The sequence below is a fragment of the Bombus vosnesenskii genome, unplaced genomic scaffold, assembly GCF_011952255.1.
Source record: "Bombus vosnesenskii isolate JDL3184/JDL3185 unplaced genomic scaffold, Bvos_JDL3184-5_v1.1 scf7180000013512, whole genome shotgun sequence".
Lineage (NCBI taxonomy): Eukaryota > Metazoa > Arthropoda > Insecta > Hymenoptera > Apidae > Bombus > Bombus vosnesenskii.
Window position 1 is genome coordinate 165931 of NW_022883093.1, and position 15957 is coordinate 181887.

At 35.2% G+C, this 15957-nt stretch overlaps 2 protein-coding genes and 1 long non-coding RNA gene across 9 annotated transcripts; 2 read left to right on the forward strand and 1 right to left on the reverse strand.

Annotated features, from left to right (window-relative positions):
• Positions 1-363: 363 nt before the first annotated feature.
• LOC117238488 (phospholipase D3-like) lies at positions 364-5662 on the reverse strand. 5 transcript variants are annotated; one of them, XM_033503420.1, is made up of 12 exons: positions 5459-5662; positions 3568-3697; positions 3028-3270; positions 2735-2934; positions 2287-2635; positions 2097-2231; positions 1823-2014; positions 1607-1735; positions 1327-1466; positions 1013-1178; positions 777-918; positions 364-698 (listed from the first exon to the last, which is right to left on the reverse strand). In XM_033503420.1, exons 2-12 carry the CDS (start codon positions 3682-3684, stop codon positions 505-507), a joined length of 2007 nt encoding a protein of 668 aa, XP_033359311.1. In that variant the 5' UTR covers positions 3685-3697; positions 5459-5662; the 3' UTR covers positions 364-504. The 5 variants fall into 5 exon arrangements, with proteins under 5 accessions (XP_033359311.1, XP_033359312.1, XP_033359313.1 ...); XM_033503421.1 differs by lacking the exon at positions 5459-5662 and adding an exon at positions 5354-5374; XM_033503422.1 differs by lacking the exon at positions 5459-5662 and adding an exon at positions 4189-4343 and having other exon boundaries at positions 364-692.
• Positions 4248-5197, forward strand: LOC117238494. The gene is made up of 2 exons (XR_004494217.1): positions 4248-4377; positions 4509-5197. It is a non-coding gene; the product is annotated as an uncharacterized LOC117238494 (long non-coding RNA).
• A 1893-nt stretch (positions 5663-7555) lies between the features above and the next one.
• On the forward strand, positions 7556-15708 carry LOC117238457. 3 transcript variants are annotated; one of them, XM_033503357.1, is made up of 13 exons: positions 7556-7689; positions 9376-9479; positions 9831-9963; positions 10062-10129; positions 10220-10477; positions 10603-10705; positions 10789-10919; positions 11013-11262; positions 11347-11414; positions 11493-11567; positions 11663-12025; positions 12126-12386; positions 12609-15708. In XM_033503357.1, the coding sequence occupies exons 2-13, from the start codon at positions 9377-9379 to the stop codon at positions 12722-12724; spliced, it is 1929 nt and encodes a 642-aa protein (XP_033359248.1). In that variant the 5' UTR covers positions 7556-7689; position 9376; the 3' UTR covers positions 12725-15708. The 3 variants fall into 3 exon arrangements, with proteins under 3 accessions (XP_033359248.1, XP_033359246.1, XP_033359245.1); XM_033503355.1 differs by having other exon boundaries at positions 7577-8429; XM_033503354.1 differs by lacking the exon at positions 7556-7689 and adding an exon at positions 8851-9078.
• Positions 15709-15957: the final 249 nt, after the last annotated feature.

Consider the following 15957-nt stretch of genomic DNA (forward strand, 5'->3'; position numbering starts at 1 on the left):
TATGTAAGATTATTCCTATAGGTTTAAAATTTCAGATACGTAGGTACTTACTTTGTGGTTAATGAGTGTGTATGTGCGTGAATGCGCACATCGGATGGAGGGAAAGAAGTATGAGTAAGTAAGCGAGCAAGTGAGAGAGATGGAATCCGAAGGAGATGGTACGCGTGGGTGTAAATGTACGCTCGTGTATGTCTTTAAAAAAATAACAGCAGAGATGGAACAACATAAAAGAGAATGAAAGAGGAATGTGTTTGTGTATGTAATGTACACGGAACAAACAAAACGTCAGCTCGAAGTCGATATTTGCTGAGTATGGATAATCGTAAGAATGTGCTTCGTAAAAAAAAAAAAAGAAAAAAAAGATAAGGAAAAAAGAATGAGTTTAATTTTGTCAATGACAAGGGACAAAACATTTAAGAAATTCGTCTCCAAGACTTCGTATTAAGCAGCAAGAAATGATTTTCATTGTCTTCGTTGGAAACGTTGATCAAATCGTTGATATTGTCACGCTAATATGTAACGTGATGATCGTAGGTAGTAGTCTTCGATGGTATTTGTCGATCGTTTCACAAATGGTATACTTTCGTTTAAAGCATAAGAATATTCAGAATACCAATCACGATGAAAAATATTTTCCAATTGCTGCCTAAGATTTTCCGAAGTCTGATCGCCGATAGTCTCGAATACCGTACCTATACCTAACAAACCAATCGTTAATCACAAATGTATAAAAAGAAAGAAAAAAAGAAAGGAGGAAAAATAAGAGAAACAATTGCCTGCTGTATTTATAAAATAATCGCCAGACCAGTTGCTTGTTCCTATATACGCTGTTACATCGGTCACCATATATTTATTGTGATTTACCCTTGAAAACGGTATTCTGTCGAAATCAGGATTCGTAGGAACTATAAATTTTCTCTAGAAAAACATGTTAGCGTAAATGCGATGTCATGTATGAAAATATAATGAAACTATACAGGACGCAAGCGTGCTTCTTTAAGTCTTTACTGACCACTTCAATTTTCACACCCGCATAACTATCTGTTAGTTCCATGAGCGATTTCAAAAAGAAAACCTCTGATTTCTTCATATGCTTCCACGACGATATCAATAGTCGTATGTGTACTTTACGTTCGATAGCTGCCGTTCTCAGTGCATCGTCTATTATCGGCCAATATCTAAATCATACGAATTATACAAAGTTAAATGTAGAATGAGCAATCCGAACGGGACTACAGAAACACGTAGTAAATATACGCATGCGTGTGAATATAGATAGATTAATGAACGTATTAAGAACACCTAAGTAGATTAATCGATACGTACTTGATTTTAGCTGTATATATAGTCAGTGGAAAATAATCCATCACTGAGATATAAATAAATTTCTCAGCTTTTTCGATACAATAAAGAATAGCATCCACGTCATTCGTCCTACCCTTTGGCGAAAATGGCGGAGGTGAACTCTGAAATATACGATATTATAATACAAATTCTGCTATTTCTTCCTCTCAGCTGGACTTGATATTTTAGATTCGCACAAAACCTGTTTCATATTAAATTTGTATACGCTGGAATGATGTCCTCAAAAAAATATCACACTTACCGCAACAAATGTTTTATACTTATTGTTCATAAATGTAAAGTTTATCGGATTCTTTAAATTAATTCTCGTGTTAAGATACTCCGGCCAAACAGAAGGTATTTTACCATCGTTGCCTATTATCCAATAAACCTACCAAATATATCAAAAAATAGCTTTAGCTTTTAGTTAGCTATTACGTAGTGTCCGTATATGGATTACCAGAAACAATCGACTTACGTCGAATATCTTGGCAAAATCGTTTGCCAAACAACTGCAATTTAAAGCCATTAAACCAAGTTCCTTCACCTGCGAGAGCGACCGCCAATCCATATTCGCAGAACCAATATATAAATGCGTTCTGTCAACGAGCCATAATTTCGAATGAAGTACTCCTCCTCCGAGCAATCCAGCAAAATTTAAACTTTTGACCTACTCACAGTAAATATGACACACGTTCTTCCCTGCGGAATCGTTCAAATTATTGAATTACTTTAAAACAGCATTAAATTACCTTAGCGTTTGCCTTTTTCGTCAACACTTCCGTATCGATGTTCGGTCTTATTTGCGACGGTATATTTTGCGTTATCTTCAGTAAAATATTCCGATCTCTGCCCGCTTGGAGAAGCAAATGGAAAACTTCTTCACCCTGAAACAATCGTTTCGAACTTTCCTGGAACACATAAATTCAGTTACTTACTTACCTGTTTAGCACTATCGTCTGGATAAACATCTTCCCTCCTCATAGTCCAATAAAACGATGCTATTTCTATCTTTTCCCGCGCCAATGAAATCAATTTTATCCAAGAGTCGTAAGTGTTGTCAAGAAAAACGGTGTTATTCGTGTAATTCATGCCGATTGGCAGAGTTTCCACGAAAGATAAATTACAGCTATTCATGCAACTCGTATCGAAATCGAAATTCGTGCCATTCGACGCGTATTTATCCGCTGCATGATCTAATAACGGCAATAAAACAACCAGCACTATCAAAATTAATATGACTGTAATTGGAATGCAGCTTGGTCTGCACCATCCTTGTGTACCTCCCCATCTGTTTCGGTAACATAATATTAACACGACTGATTAATTATCTTATTTTTTGAAGGATAGTCGATCGTATTTCGTTTTTCTGGCCAAAAGAAACACTAACTTCCCATTCGTAATTGGATCGTCAGTATCATTTCTCAACATAAAACCGGAATAATCCCACAATTCGAAATCATCGTCAGGAGCGGTGGTATTACCGTTAGCTGCACTGGTACCAGATCCACCGCCAGAACCACTATTTCTACCACCACTGCCGACATACTTTGATGGGTTCAATTCCAATCTGGCATTCTCAGAAACTGTCTGTGACAAGTAAGGTAAATTTTTGTTTGATGGATAGGACAAAGGCATTCGAAATGGGATAATAAGAAGGAATCCTTACGTAATTGTACATACGGATAATTTGTGCTTAAGAAGAGGCGTTCTGCTCTTACGATGTGGCAATAAAACGACTACATCCTGATCCTTGCTTTGTTCTTTCATGTACTTCGTATAAGACTTAACCGTGGAAGTAGTGGCTTTACTCGTGGAAGAAGCTGTATGACGTATCGAATCTTCGTCATTGCCGGAACATTTCGAATATGCGATATTCCTTACATTATTGTTTCCACCGTACGAAACGTTGTGCGTGTTGTTCACCTTTCGGATCGAATTTCATACGATCAGTAAAATTACTCGCGCACTCGTATCGCAACTCGTATATGTAAAAGTAAAAATGTAAAATCATGGAAATCTTTTCACCTCTTTCCCGTTCTTTCATATTGATTTCAACTTAAAGACTGATTGCTAAAGAAATTAAAAATTTAAAAGAAGCGGAGAAAGAGAAATGCGTACAATTTAAAGGGATATAAGACAGAAATAAAAGTAGAAGTAAATAAACCGCATTTATTCGAGTGTGCAAAACTCGTGAAAGTGACTTAATTCTAGTAAACTTACTTGTACTAATATGTGACAAGCTTGAGATGCAATTTGAAAAAGACCATCTTGTAAATTGCGTCCACCATGTTCGGTATTTTCAGAACGATTGCTCCCTTTCCAAGCGAAAAAAGACATCCTGATGCATTTACTATAATTTAAACAGGGTATTTTTGTAAGAGGAACACTTAGGAAACTATGGAACACCATGCACGTGAAATATAATTAAAACCCTTTGCGGAATGTAAATGAAAAGAAAACACAATAATACGAGTAGTTTAATAACGAAATCCTTTTAAGCATAACTTTAATTATGACAATAATATATTTTGTTGCAATTTGAACAATTCCTTCTCAAAATTATTATTCTCCAAGCGATCAAAACGTGACTGGTCGTAGCGTAGCCAAAGATCTATGCACTATTTCGTAACTTTCTTTGTTAAAAGCGCTGAACCGCTACATATTTTCTTCTGGATCAAAATGAACAAAGAAATAAAAAAGGATGCGGAGAATAAAATATAGGGAGTAAGTGGGAGGTTCGGGATTGAGGAAAAATTGACGAACGTGCGTGTGCATCTACGTGTATATACGTAAAAACAGTTGAATGGAAATGTATCAAGTTCAAGTTGGATAAAAACATACCCTGACGAAAGAAATCTTCGGTAACATTTACACACGTGCGCCGTTCTAAACGTTGCGTCCGTCGACCTACCACCGACGTATTTTACGAAACGAACAATGTCGATCGAAAAGTTGCGTTTGCTTCGCGACGGACTTGCGCTCAAGAGCTTTCTGTGACCTACATATTTCGTCTTCAAAACTTTCAAAACGGTACTTTTCCATATTATTTATGATTATTTCTTTATCTCCGTTAAATTCGTTACAATCTTATTTGGACGACCGATAAATCGCACATACATATGTACGCGTGTGTACATGTATGTTATGTTGTGTCTTTATAGGCGGATATAGAACAATATCGGTATCAAGGAAGGTTCAGAAATGCTATAGATAAAAGAAAACAAAAATGCGCATGCATATGTATCGACTATCCTTGATGCATTTTATGAATGCATGGTATCATACAAAATATCATTGTTTAAGAAGAAATTCATTTCATAGAACGTACTGTAGATGTATCAATATGACTCTTAATTACTTAATCCTTTCGAGCGTCTTTCGAGTTCAGGTCGAGACCAATTAATTAATGCATCTGTTAATGTCAAGTATATTTGAAAATGCATTTAATATCGTTTGTACGTTTTGTGGCAAATTCTAAATTTTAATTTGTTTTCGGAATTATTATTAATTATAAAAGATTTCCTTGAAGTTACGTAAGATATAAATTATATTTTCTGTTCATCAAAAACAATATATGTATAACGATTAAAGTATTCACAAAACCATTGTAAGTGGAATATATCGAACAAAGACCGTTTTAGTGTACATTTCTAAATGACGAAATGTAAATTTTAATTCCTTTTCTTTCTTTAAAGCCATAAACTTCTTATCTTTTATTAAGATGTTTAAGAAAGAGCAGACACACATCTCTTGGAAATGTTGAAAAAATTATTTTATTAGAAACAATCAAAAAATGCTATAGCGTTATCATTCTAGGGTTGAAATTGAAAATATACAAGTATGTACATATGTATGTATATGTGAATATGTAATTAATATAGTAGTATAAGCGGTCAGATTTTCACGCACTCTAGGGTTCATCGTAAACCTCACCAATTTTTGAAATTGGAAATAATATGTATGCATATAAGTTACGCTTGTGTGGGTATCGACATATCACTCACACCTGTTGTTCCTTTTTCGTTCACTTCAATTTCCGAAACAATTTTCTTAATAAGATATCGGACTACGATATTAAACATCAGAGAAAAAAGCTGAATAACAAACGTACTATTTTACTTTTCATAAAAATACTACATAGTCACAAACTCCGTTTCCCTCTGAAATTCGTTGGAACGATTGTTATTTACACAAGATTTTTGTGACTCAAATTAACCGAATGTTTTTCATCACTTATGACAGACTTATTTATCGAGTACATATGACCAATGTTAAACGGAATAGACTATATCGACTATAGTTTGCCCAACGGGACAATGCAGTAGACATAAACAAAACGTGATTGCTGTGACTGCAACTATTGGCTGCAACTATTGGCTGCAACTATTGGCTGCAACTATTGGCTGCAACTATTGGCTGCAGTTATTGGCTGCCTACTAGTGACAATATTGTCACTACGATTTGTTTCGCTTATTTGTTATACACCAAATAATTGTTTTCCCTATAATTCCATATAGAACTTGTAGAACCGATAGAAGTTAATTGTTTCGTCCGCAATCGTATAAACAAGTCTTGACACTCATATACTACAAGACAATGTAGATGTATGCGTTGCGCATGCGCAAAACGTGGCTTTGTTGATCTGTCATGTTGATTTTTCACGACTAGATTGGGGTTGATTCAATTTTCGGACGGCTTTCCCTAGCGAATGCCAAGACTTGTTCTTATTTTAGGTCGATACAGGTGCCTCCACAAAAGTCCCTAGGTTACTAAACTGTGATACGACTTGACAAACCCACAGACGACTGTCCATGTACAAACCATAATCATACATATAAACAGAACAAGAAAAGGTTCTGTTTGAGACATTCATTGTATGGATATGTATATGTGTGTCGCACGTGCACAGACCTAGGCCGTTCTTGTATTCTCATGTTGTTTCTTTATGGTTCAATTTTTGAATACGTTTCTTTTTTATGCTTTTAGTATAAACGTGTCCAAACTTGTTTATATAACTTATATATGTGTCCTGTATCAAAAGTATTGGCAAAACCACAATATACAATAATATAAAGATTTTCGGACGCTCCTCGGGTGATTTGTGATTATTTCCTGGTAGTTCTCTGGCAGCCGGTAGATTGTTATTCTAAATTTTGCTAATAATACTACCACTAAATCTATATTACTACAATCTCATTAACGCGTACATAAATATGGTACGTTGCTGGAAAGAAAACTAGCGAAACAGCAAAGGAGCAAGGGAAATACTGCTTGATATCGTTCATCGTCACACGTTGCTATATTGTTTTGTTTAATATGTGATACTCTCGACCAGCATGCATGCTTATCTTTATGACTGTATTGTGCCTATATGAAATAATCAATCAGACCTGCATTTCTTACGCTAGTCTTTTTTTCAGTAACCACAGATATGCCTTTCTACCAAACTGACAACGATGTCTCTAAACTGTAGCGTCGGTCAGTGGAACTATTCAATAATCATCACAAAACACCGATGGGAGATAGATAGATAGATAGATAGATAGATAGATAGATAGATAGATAGAGAGAGAGAGAAACGCTTATTTTGAGTCGGAAAATATCAAAATGGAGATTAATGGAGAAAAATATCAAAATATGACACGGATGACGAAGAACGTAGGACGGATCCTTTTCTTACTCTCCATCTTGATCTTTTTTTTGCTCAAAAGATGATTGATTTTCCCTAGCGAGTTTCCGGCCAGCTTACATAATCGTAATACAAGTACGATCGTATTCTCTATCTAATATATATCATAAGCATAAATGTGCGTTAGAAATTTTTAGATTTCTATCTAGCATTGAAAAGCATAGTTTTATGTTTTATTTGTTCGTACGGATTTTCATCAATTGAAATTACTGTTTCAGTAACAGAGAACATTTACTATAATATAGAGTTAGTGATTGAACAATCGATGTTCTTCATTCACTTCATCTCCCTAATTTATTCCAAGAAGAAAGATTATGATGAAAGACTCAACAAATAATATACCGTTTCGTAACAATTATTAACATGAGAAAGAAATGGAGATGAAAACAAAGAGGAACAAGGCAAGGGGAAAAAAAGAAAAAGGAAAGGATAAAGACTACGGTTCAAGAAAGCACTAAAATTTTAGTAACATACCATAACACCGATTTTGATTCATAGGCGAGCAGTCTATATATTCAGTGATGCATGCTGGGATGCTGGGGTTCTGCTGGTTCTACAGTGTAGTATCCTAGTGTTGTACTGTACCGTAGAAATAGTTGCAACAGCGCGGCGTTCTGCTCGCTGTTCATAGGCTACCGCCATTGTTTCTAGAAGTGAGCAAATTAACAAACAGACTTTTAAAATTTTAGGGTCGAACATAGTAGTGAATACTGAATTCCATTGCCAATACAAACTATTTGAGGATTAAGAATAATAAAAAGTAGCATATTCCATGTGTTACATTTTCATTTAGTTTCTCGTGTATTCGTATGAAACCAAAAAATTTCAGTGAAAAAATTTCGGAAAAGAGTTTGTGTGATGCATTTACAGGAAGAAAAATCAGTGTTTAATGTAGTTGTTTTCATTGGTGATGCTTTTGTATCAAAGTGGTACCTACGATGATAGTGCTAGTGCTAGTAAAAAGAGTGGTGTGTTGTTCTTCCATGGTAAAATTGACGAAAAACATTCCGTTAATAAAGGAACTGATCGTGTATAACGCGTCTCTTTGATGCAGATTAATTGAATTAATTATTGCGGAAGAAACAGCTAACATTAACAATCAGGAAAAATCGAGTTCCGCGTCCTACAGTAATCCCTCGTCTTCATTTTGCTCTTCTAAAAATAGTTTACATGCTGACAGAGTTCTGTAATTGTAAATTATTTAACAATATTATACTATCTTCCGCTCGAAATATTCTGAAATTTGAAGGAATTGCTTCATGTTCAACAAGATCACTTTATACTTAAATATTGAATTTCGATCATGGAATATCATTAGGTGATTTTTTTTAAACTATTAGTTCTGTCTTCTTCGAATCAGCTTTGCATTTGCGATGCCAGAGATACAAAAAAGGTTAGTGTTCCTTATGACAACCCCAATTCCCAGTAACAATGAATCATGATTATCATCAGATAATCAGTCAATGAATTGTGTATTTCCGTGTGTATTCGATGAGAACGGGTTTCATCTCTCACATCGTGAAATGAATGTCGCGAGTAACGATTAAACTCATGTTGATCGGTGTGAATCGATGTTATAAACGAACAAGTTATGCAATTTGAAGATTCATATCGAAACTAAGTATAGAAAGAAAAGCAGAAATTAGAAGAAATATAAAATACGCTTGTTAATTTCGAGAGACAACAAATATAGGATATGTAATAAACAGGAGAAAAATTGGACGTTTAAGGGTTGTTGCGATGCGCAGATCCGCGCCTATCCGCGCATCCCTCGAATGATAGGGTACGAAGAGGTGCACGCTAGGTTCGCGGTAAAGGGAGAAAACACGTTGAACGAAACCGATCGGGACACGTGTACTTTGCTAAATAATGCATCTTCCTCGGGGGTTTCCTTCGTAGACGCTTTTCGCAATTCCGTCAAACTCTGTACATACGTCCTTTCGTTACCGTCGTACCTCCGTAATCGTAATGAATATTTTCTTCTGTATATTCCATCATTATGGTTTCTCGCATTTTAGAAAACGGACGATACGCTCGAATTGGTACGTGATACATAGAGCTAATTTTACGAAAATGATAAGAATAGTAGATGGCAACAACTTGAAATCGATATTCACTATCAACACTCTATGGTATTCTAATCTCAGACAATGAAATTTCGAATTGAAGTTCTATTTAGAATAGCTTAGAATTTAGATAATGGCATGAGAGAGAAAGAAAAATCGGAAATAATTCGACTATTTTGTGCGACAGCAATAGTTAATTGATAACATAAAGGATTGATAAGAATAGTTTAGATGTAAAAAATCAATTACATCTAATTATTTTTTATATTTCAGGATGCGAGAATTTTCCTTTTCATATGAGGAAAGACATCTTCACTGCTCAGCAACAATGTTAATACTGCTGATGTTATCCCTGGGTGATGTACACATTGTAAATGGTGAATATACATATGTACTCATATAATATACATATGTCATGCAATTGTTAAGTCATGTAGGGGGTCGAATGTAAAATGCACTTTACTGATTCTATTTCGTGTATAATGTATGTGACCCATTGGAGGAATGTAGAGTGATTTCCATCTTTTCCTTTTTCATCGACATTGAAAACATATATGTATTCCTTTTCATTAAGGTAACGTGTAATAATGTTGGAATACTCAGCATTAAATGGTAAATTGTAGAAATCTATAATCAAACTTGTCATTGTAAAATGACGATAATTAAGAACAAGTAAGAAACAAAAACGGATAAACTATTTATCTAGTAATATTATAAAATTGTCACAGGTTCTTGCGAGTTTCCAGTTGCATGGACTGGAGAATGGTATCAATATGGGAAAATCGCACCCATTATCCTAAATACAACGGTTATAGGCGAAAGGACATGCATCGAGCGATCCGAGGACTCGTACATCGTGTAGTAAGTATTTGAAGATGGTTCTTTCCAGAATGCATAATAAAAGAACAACGACTAACCTAGAGCTTGAAGACATAGTAATTCTTGCAATGACATTTCAGTGGTGACAAATGCTATTATTGTATAATTATTAACGATCGGCATGAGAATGTGATTCAATTTCGTGAAGGTTAGTCAAGGAATTTTATCTTTGTTTTGTTGCTTCCTCGCAACTTTTGTGTTTTCAAATACGTAAAACTCGTTTTGTTTCTCTTGCCAGGATGGTGCTATACGGAACAAACCACTTTGGACGAAATGTGTTCGAACATTAAGTCCGATGATACTTTGTATTCCATGTTTCGCATAAATTCCAAGCCGATACCCTGTCCTTTTAGTGGACCATCATTTACGTTTACCTATGATAAGGGTTTTGGTGAATGCGCAATGCCTATTAGCCTTGGGGAGAAATGTACTGACGAAAGTAAATTACTTCTGAAATATCAGGCTTGTCCGGATATCAAACGAAGCGAGAGTAACAGTAAGCTTAAGCAAACAATATTGTTGTCATCTATTCATTTCACGGATAAATGTTGTTTTCATACATATATGCACATATTCTAAAACAATCAATATTGTTACAAATCTCTTGTTTTTCCATTTCAGCGGAAGAGTTACAATGTCTCGCTGTATGGAACGATGGTCGTAACAAATACCTCGTTGGAACATTAAAAGGAAGAAGTATCTCGAGTGCCGAAAAAATGTATAGGTATGCATGATTCGATAGGCTACACATTGAATTTAAAATTTAAACGTTAAACTTGTCTTTGTTTTTATCCTTTCCATGAGCAGATGTTTCCTGTACGAAGAGAAAACACATCATCAGGGAAAGGTGGCCTACTTACTCGCTCAATCAGGTGAACCAACTTGTAACGGCCTAACTACAGTTTCGGAGGGATCACCAACTATAAAGCTTACGAAAGGTATACAAAATTCCTCGATCAATTTCATTTGTCCCAATATTCATTACCTTTGAGACAGTGAGTTTACAAAGACATTGGGCTTTGGATTTGCAGTTGATAAAGAACATAATAGATGCAAATATCCTTCATGGATTACCGAACATCATGACTGGCGTTCTTTAGACGGTACTAAAGTTTATCATTTTACGAATAAAAATGCAACACTCAAAGTTAAAGTACAAAACACCGATGGGGATACGTTTCACGAAGAAAAGATTGTTTGTCATAATCTTGAAAAATTACATCCTACGGAAAATACACAAGGATATAAAGTAAAGTTGATTGCTCACGTTACTAGCGGTTGGTAAGTAACAGTAGTACGTTATATGAGTATATATTACAAATATAGAAGTAATTGTAACATATTATACATATACTACTCTTGTAGTGACATTGGCTACGTTTGCATGATATTTCATAAAAGAGATCACCACATTATAGAGTTACAGCAATCGGGTAAGTATAACTCGACGTTTTATTTCTCGAGTGTTTCGATTATCTTTTTTCATAATTTGGAACATGTAACATGTATAGATGAAAAAGCTATAATGCCAGACGAGGCGTGTTCCCTTGCAGACACATCTACAATGGCATATACCACTCTAATAAGTAAGTGATACTCCGAGTTGATCATTTTAATCGTATAATTCGTGAAACGTATTATGTATGTATATTACCATGTGATTCGTTTCGTAATTGTATAGGCTCTTCATTACGTCAGAGAAGGTGTCCTAATCCTGGACGATATGTTATCTTGGGATTTACTCCATTCAGTGTATCTAATACTTCGTTTCGTCGACAACGTCGTAGCGAGAGACACTCTTCTAGAATTACTAGAAAAAGGACTTGGCACGAGGATATTTCTGAGAAAGAATTGTACGAACAGCAACGACAACACCAACAGCAGCATCACCATCATCATCATCATCAATATGGAGGAGAACAACATCAGCAACAACAAGAACTGCAAAGAGAGGATTGTAAAAGAACCAATGTCGAAATAGGCTGTGCCTCGTCGGATCAGAATGAAATTCTTATTGGAAAAACATGCGATACGGAAGAAATAAGTAAGCATCAAATTTGTTTGTAGTACATTTCATAGTCACGCATCTTCTATGCCCTCTATTTATTTATTATTTATTATATTTATTGTTGTTGCTGTTGCAGCGTATTATTGTCATGGTAGTTGGGAAGAAAAAAATATTTGGTATACGATAGTGTCGTTAAAAACTAATCAACCTTCCCCAAGTTTTGGACAAACTTTTTGTTTTTCTATGCAATTTGACGGTAGTACAGAGAAGACGTCCGTAACCGGAAAAGCAATTAAAACTCAAGTCTCGGAACAGGAACTTTGGTTAACTAAATTGGATCGTGTCTGTAGTAGAGGCCAGATCGAAGAAGAGCGATCCTACACGCTTGTCAGTCAAGGTATTTTAACGAACAAACGTGCATCTATCGTTTTTTACTTTTACCGCTTTATCTCTTCCCTTTACGTTATTACATTATGTTATTACATTACTCTGTATAGCGTTTTATTAAGTATTTATTAAGATTAGATCAAAATCAAATAATACCCACTACTAATGCAATGTTTATGCCGTTATCATACAGCTTATAATCGTTGTAATTATTTTATTTTTATTATTGCAGGAGTTTGCGAAGACATGGAAAAGGCGTATTCTAGCTTGGCACCACTTTTTTCCAAATCTATAATTTTATTTGTCGCAATCATGGGAAATTGTGCCGTAATATTTTTGTTAAGATGATATGCCACTTCCATGTGAAGAATTGTACTCGATGCTTTTAGAGGGATTATTTTTTTTTTCCTCTTCTCGTTCTCTTTTTTTTCTTGTGAACGTCGAGGAAAGTCGACAGGCAGAGAGCAACGGCGAATAAACTCCTCCGATTTTATATTCGCTTTTGTAAGGATCGAGGCCAAGAACGAACAGTTTAATTTAATCGACTTGATTGGACAGCGCTGGCCAACTACCATCTGTTTCTTCGTATTTCTTTCAGACTTTCATCACGTTCGATCTGCGGTCGATGACTCAGATACAATACTCTTTACTCAGAGACTCTTTACTCAGATACGATAGCTTATACTACTATGTAAGTTTCTTTTGTGTTTCTTTTCTTTTTTATTGTGCATTAGACAACATCGCACGATCTTTACTTACATTTTGTTATCCATTCTGACATAGATAAGGATGTACTTAGATTCTAGATTTTAAGTCTTATGCCCGTCCGTTTCATACAATGGTCGAGATTTCTACCCGATTACATCTATTTACATCCTGTAAATCTGTATATTTGCACTTGTATTTTTTATATAAGCATATGTTGAAGAACGAGCAAAAAGTTGGCTCATGTACTGAAAAACCGCGCATTTATTTTCGATTTAAGAGTACGAAAACAACGATACCTCGATCGTTTTTACGTAATTGAGATTTGTAAGGCACGCAGTATATTGTCAATCGACCGACTACTGTGCACCCGCAGCTTTCTTGTAAATATAAGCAGGGTATAACGAGTCAAGACCATGTTCGATTAATCGCGAACGAAATCGATGTAATCCTATAACTGCGAATTTGATTAATTTAACGCGTAACAATTACTTACGATAAGGAAATACTTTTTACCTCTTAATCTGCTACATTTTGTATATAATAATTTAAGCACTGTATAAAGACTGTTTTTAAAGGGTATAGAGTTTTCCACTTATACAATCGCGTTTAATTATCGAGCGCTAGCTTGAAAGTGATTAACTATCGTGTTCCTTTCGTTTTCGTCCATTGTGAGATCTGTATTATCGACGAAAGGGAAAAGATCACAGTGGAAGAGTGGCGTTCGATTAACATATTTCGAAATATGTACGCAAAATAGTGTCCGGTAACGAGGATTAATAACGCATCGTGAACGCCGATGCAATTGCGATCAGAATTCGTTAGAAAAATAAACTGAAATCGCATTTCTTTTTTCTTGATAACATGGTCGCATTGTGCCTAATCAAAACATTATTTCTCCTCGATTTATGACAGATTTTCTTACGACAAAATTATATATGGCTATCTATTACTCTCGTTGTATCCACGATTATTTGTTATAGTTCACATAGAAACGGAATACAATTATACTGAATTCGAGAGTAAACACACGCGCGTATGTAAGTATATACATACATGTGTGTATGTTGTGTGTTTTTATATATATGTATATACACACGTGCGCGCGCGCGCGTACATATTGCACGTACATGTACGTACGTGTGTGTATAGATGTATACATATACGCGTATAAATAATTGAGACTGTTCCGAAATTCGTATAATTAAAATATTCGAGTACGACGATGCGCTGGTTCTAATCCGTAAGATAGACAAATTTTTAATATCAAGATAAATTCTTATTTTTATACGCATAAATCTATCGTTCCCAGCCCGATCCTCGTTCACTCCAGCATTTTTCTATTTATTTCTCCATTGAAAGATTTGTTATCCTGTTTATTTCCTCCCGAAATGGACCCATAGTTTGTTTATACTTGACCAAGTTCCTGATACGTTCCGTACTAGTTTAATAGGCGTAACCACTTTGCGGCGCGCCTTGTCCAACATTAAAATTTATTCGAACCATTTTACGATCGCATCTCAACGTGTCTCAATGATAGTTATTGACTCGATCGTACCCTTTATTACTAATGCATCTAGATAATAACAGACGAAAGAGAGTTATTGTTGTTATTGTTGTTGTTGTGGGATGAGTACTGATATCTTGTGCGAAAGTTTCATCAATCAATATTGATCAAATCGAAATCCAGATATAATTTTTATGTACACCGCAATTTAATCGTAATACTTTTACTGCCTTCTACGTGAAAAATTTAACGTGAACACATAAATGCTAGTATTCAAGATATGAAAACAAAAAGGAGAAAAAAACAAAAATACGAATGATTCAAACGATGAGAGATAACAATTCTTTACAAGGGATTTATTAACGTATGTTGTATGTATGCGCGTGCGATTTTTTACATCGTGTATGTTGATTGAATGTATGTACAAGTTGTAATGTATGTAAAAAACGAGTAAAAGAAGGTTAACGATAAGTATGTATGCTTAAGGTAGCATCGTAATATTTTATCTACCGATGTAATGTCACCGCAACAACGACGATGACGATGACCAGGACGAGGACCAGAACGACGACGACAATGACGATGACTATGACAATGACGACAAAATGACAAGGACGAGGATAATGACAAAAGACGAACATATACGAGATAGAAATACGTTAATTTTAGGATGACTTAAGCATTGCTCGTGTTACGAGCACCGAGGTTATAAAGCGAGCGTGTTTTATTGAAAATGAAACGATTGTATGATGAATGTTGTATAAACAAGATAAACGCAATTGTGACAGTATTTCAAGGCGATATCGTTCGAGATGGTCGTATGTTTGATTGTTTCTTCTCAAGCTAGAAAATCAACGAAGAGACAAAGCAAAGTTAAGATCGAGAAACAATACAATGACGATTCGAAACTGTCGATTTTTCGGGCGAAAGAATGAGTAAAAAAAGATGAAGATTCAAAATTACAATGGTATTTTGTAATCCAAAATGAAGTATCGACGCTTTCGTTTCGCAAGGATTGCTGATCAAAGCCCTGATCTACAACTATTACAAGCTACACTATGTGTAATGTTTACTATTATATTTTGAATATGAGGAAATACACGTACATGTACAGAAGTTATCGTATAGAAAGATGAATGCATATTTCACCGCACATATGATGAGTACATACAAACCTGTATAAATGTACAAACGATCGTAAGTGCGTTGTTGCTGCTGTTGTAAGAAAAGTATCGTTTCGAAGAAACGGATAGAACGAACGATTGTACGTGTATGCAGTACCGTATGTGCCTTCTATATTTTATAATACTTGAAAAAATACATAATCGGCAACAGGATCCTTCAGGCTGCTTATTAAGAACAAATAAAA